Source organism: Notothenia coriiceps, unplaced genomic scaffold, assembly GCF_000735185.1.
Source record: "Notothenia coriiceps isolate Sejong01 unplaced genomic scaffold, NC01 NC01_scaffold00011234, whole genome shotgun sequence".
Taxonomy (NCBI): domain Eukaryota; kingdom Metazoa; phylum Chordata; class Actinopteri; order Perciformes; family Nototheniidae; genus Notothenia; species Notothenia coriiceps.
The window spans coordinates 6,122-9,708 of record NW_011343935.1 but is presented as its reverse complement, the minus strand read 5'-3'; the positions used below and the strand labels follow the sequence as shown (position 1 = coordinate 9,708).

The following is a 3,587-nucleotide window of genomic DNA, read 5'->3' as shown; positions in this document are numbered from 1 at the left end:
GTGAAGACAGCGTTGGGAAACAGCTTCATCCTGTCTCTTGCTACAGCAAACTTCACCATGCTTCATGTTTACCACAATACAGAATGAAATGTACTTTCTATAGCTCAAAGTGCCTATACATAAACATGTTCATGTAGGGTATGTTTCAGGCCTTCAGGGTCCTTTCTTTTCTCAAATGTAAAGGCGTGACAAAATAAATGTGCCTCTCATAGCCATGACTTCTTAGTCCGTCCCAGCTTGGCCATGTTGGCTAGTTTCACCTTGACTTTGTCTCTGCTCTCTGGAGTTCTCTTGGAGGTGCATTCCACAGTTGAGTCTGTCTCGAAGGAGATGGCCTGAGGATGTGCGAGCAGACCTCCAGTTTTCTCTGGGGCCAGAGCAGCTGGGGTCTGCAGAACCAGCTGGCCCCTCAGAGAATGCTTGAGCTGCAGCAGGAGGGGGTTGTGGTTTGGGTACAGTCTGACGGTGTCCCTCTCCTGACTGCAGCAGGTGGAGCAGGCTGAGCAGAGGACACGGAAAATGTAGACCCAGCCCAGGTAGTGGAGTTCTGCGATGTTGAGCATGAAGCAACCCAGGCTGATGCTGAACATGAAGTTCAAGAAGATCGTTTTCTCTGTGGCACGAGACACAAAGCAGTCTGTACGAGTGGGGCAGGGGTAGGTCTCACACGTGTACAGCTGAGGCACATCGAATCCAAACAAGAAGTACTGACCCACCAAGAAAGTGATCTCCATGACAGATCGTAGTAAAACGTGAATAATGTAGATGAGCAGAACCTGATTGGACTGCTGGGTGGGGTCCTCTCCTACTTCGCTATAATGCTCCTCCAGAGGGCTTTCTTCTACTCCTTCCCTGCCCTTCACATCCCATTCCTCCCTGTAGTGGGGACAGTAGGAGGGCATGTTGACCCTCAGGGCCTCCATCCCATCCTTACCCATGTGCCTCTGTCGGGGGGGGCTCTCTGCGATCACCTGTTCCCTTTGGCCATCCAGCTTCTCATCCTTGGCAATCTTATGCAGAACAAAGACTATGTAGAAGATGGAAGGGGTGGAGACCAGGACAATTTGGAAGACCCAGAAGCGTAGATGCGAAACAGGAGCGAAGGTGTCGTAACAGACGTTGTTGCAGCCGGGCTGCTGTGTGTTACAGGTGAACTTGGACTGCTCGTCGCTGTAGACAGCGTCACCAACCAGCGCCACCAGCAGGATACGGAAAATGAGCAGCATGGTTAGCCAGATCTTGCCTATCACTGTGGAGTGGTTTTGAACCTCGGACAGGAAGCGGCCAAGTATGGACCAGTCACCCATGGCTTACCTTCGAGGGAAATTAAAAGATAATGTCAACAAGGTTTTTAAAATGTTTCTGTCCCTTATTTTGAAGCAGAAAGAATGTCATTGCAACCATCCCACTGTCTGAAATGTTTAATGTTAATGTTACTACGCCACTTTTTTGCACAAAGAAAATGCTTTTCAGTTAAGTTCAGTCGTGGCTGTTATGTAGTAACACGGTGAACTGTGTCAACACTTCAGTTCTTCGTACACAAAAGTCCAGCCTTGATCTTAGGAATATTTGTTTAACAAAAATATTTCTCAGAGCTTTACATAGGGCTTTCAACCAGGTGTCAGTAGGTGACTGAAGACGGATTAAAGGAATATTGACATCCGACCACATTCATGACGACTGAGAACCCCATTCACTGAGGAGTATAGTTCTATATCCTGGTTTCAGAATACGTACAAGCTCTTATCACAGTTTTGAGAAGCTAGCTGGCGTTCACTGACAGAAACTATACTGCGTATCACACAACTACATATTTCTGATCATTGTCTGCTATGTTTACTTGTGCGTCTTCAACTCAGTTAATAGCAACAATAATGATAACTGAAAGGAAAGTTAAGGTCTGACATTGCTAATGTGATAAATGTTTTAGCTTTCCTTCTTATAAATATCCCATTTCTCAGACCCCCTATAAAGTGTGGAGAGAAACGACTGTGGCCTTCAGGTAATGTTAGAACGTGAAAGTCCCTGTCTAAAGTCAGAGTGAGGTTTGTCTGTTCTAGGCTTCTAAACATGGCGGACAATCTATAAAAATCACTCCTTTTAAGCTAACAAAAACACATGGATTCTTAGCTTCAGGTGATATACAGTAATGAAAACCTAGATATGAATATTATATAACATTTATGCCAATACATCCACTTAAATAAAACACACTAGACTGTTAAATCCTGTTGGGAAATCATGTTTATTCATAACTACTTATGTTGTTCCCCCAAGCTAAAACGTTTTCAATTCAAACATTATCTCTAATTTGTTGGTGTCTTCCTATGAAGAACTTGTCTAAATCACAAAAACTGGACTTCAGGTGCCCAAAATTATAGAAAGATACATACAAATGAAGGGTAACTAAATGAAATTTGAACTCACCTTGATGTAAAATTGAGCTTTCCAGAATAAATCCTTACAAAGAAGCCTTTGCCATGCAGTTTGCATGGCTATTTTTATTTTTAAATTGTTGATGAAATGAATCCTGTTGAGCGTGGTAAGGGAGAATAGGCTGACCACACATATTGAGCCAGTCTATCTGAAACTGGCATTGTGCTATGTGGCTGCAAAGGCTGGCAATGTACAGTGCAACAAAGATTTCAAAACAAAATGGGACAGGGGGGTTGGCTTTCCTCTTCTGAACAGCCGGGAACAGTCAGACAAAAAGCGTTTGGAACAAGCTAGAAAGGGGACACAATGCAAGCTTATGCAAAGGTTCAGTATTTAGCTCGCTCCAAAGGTACAAGTTAGAGGGGAATTAATCATTTTACATTTCCTTTGTTTTCCAGATGAAGCCACGAATATTTGCTTGCGCCGGCAGGTGTCACCTCTCCATTCAACCCAAAACCCTAACCCTAAGGCTCAGTTAATGATGGTCCTTGTTACTTGTGCACATTTAGTGAAAGGATGGATAAGCTTCAGCAGCATGTGAGGTCAACACTAAACAACACAGGTCATCCAGGTGTAAATACCAACTGTATCAAAGTCAAACAGATCAGAACCAGAAGTCTCAACCCCACTGAAAAACAACATGGGGTCAAGAAACTATGTGAAGGAAAATTCATCAGGACTTAGGAAAAGACAACTGCGGTACTAAGAGAATACGACTTCACTTACACTCGTGGTCTGATTAATGTTGCGTCTCTGGATAGTATTGATGTGCGTCTGCCGTGGGTGAACTACCATTTTCATAATTTCCAATAAATATGATTGTATAAAACTGATTGTATAAATAATACTTTCAAGCGTTATATTCATAATTTTCCTTTTGGTTTAACATATTGTTGAGAGTTTAAAGTATAGAAGCACTTTGGCATAAGATGGAAAATGCTTTCCAAAATACATATCCAGTACCAGTAACATTTTTGAAAATATAGCAGCAAGTTGAAAGTATTAAAGGTGGAAGTATATATTGCACAGTTATTTACGATGTATATATATATATACTATATTGCACATAAGTAGTATTGCACATCAGGGTGTTATTGTTGTTGTTGTTGTGTGTGGGGGTCTACCAGGGGCCGTGGTGGTCTCGCGGGGGG

At 42.7% G+C, this 3,587-nt stretch overlaps 1 protein-coding gene across 1 annotated transcript; it reads right to left on the bottom strand.

Moving 5' to 3' along the window:
* Window positions 1-206: 206 nt before the first annotated feature.
* On the bottom strand, window positions 207-1,307 carry LOC104946633 (gap junction gamma-1 protein-like). The gene has a single exon (XM_010772505.1). It carries the CDS (start codon window positions 1,305-1,307, stop codon window positions 207-209), a length of 1,101 nt encoding a protein of 366 aa, XP_010770807.1.
* Between the last annotated feature and the right edge of the window lie 2,280 nt (window positions 1,308-3,587).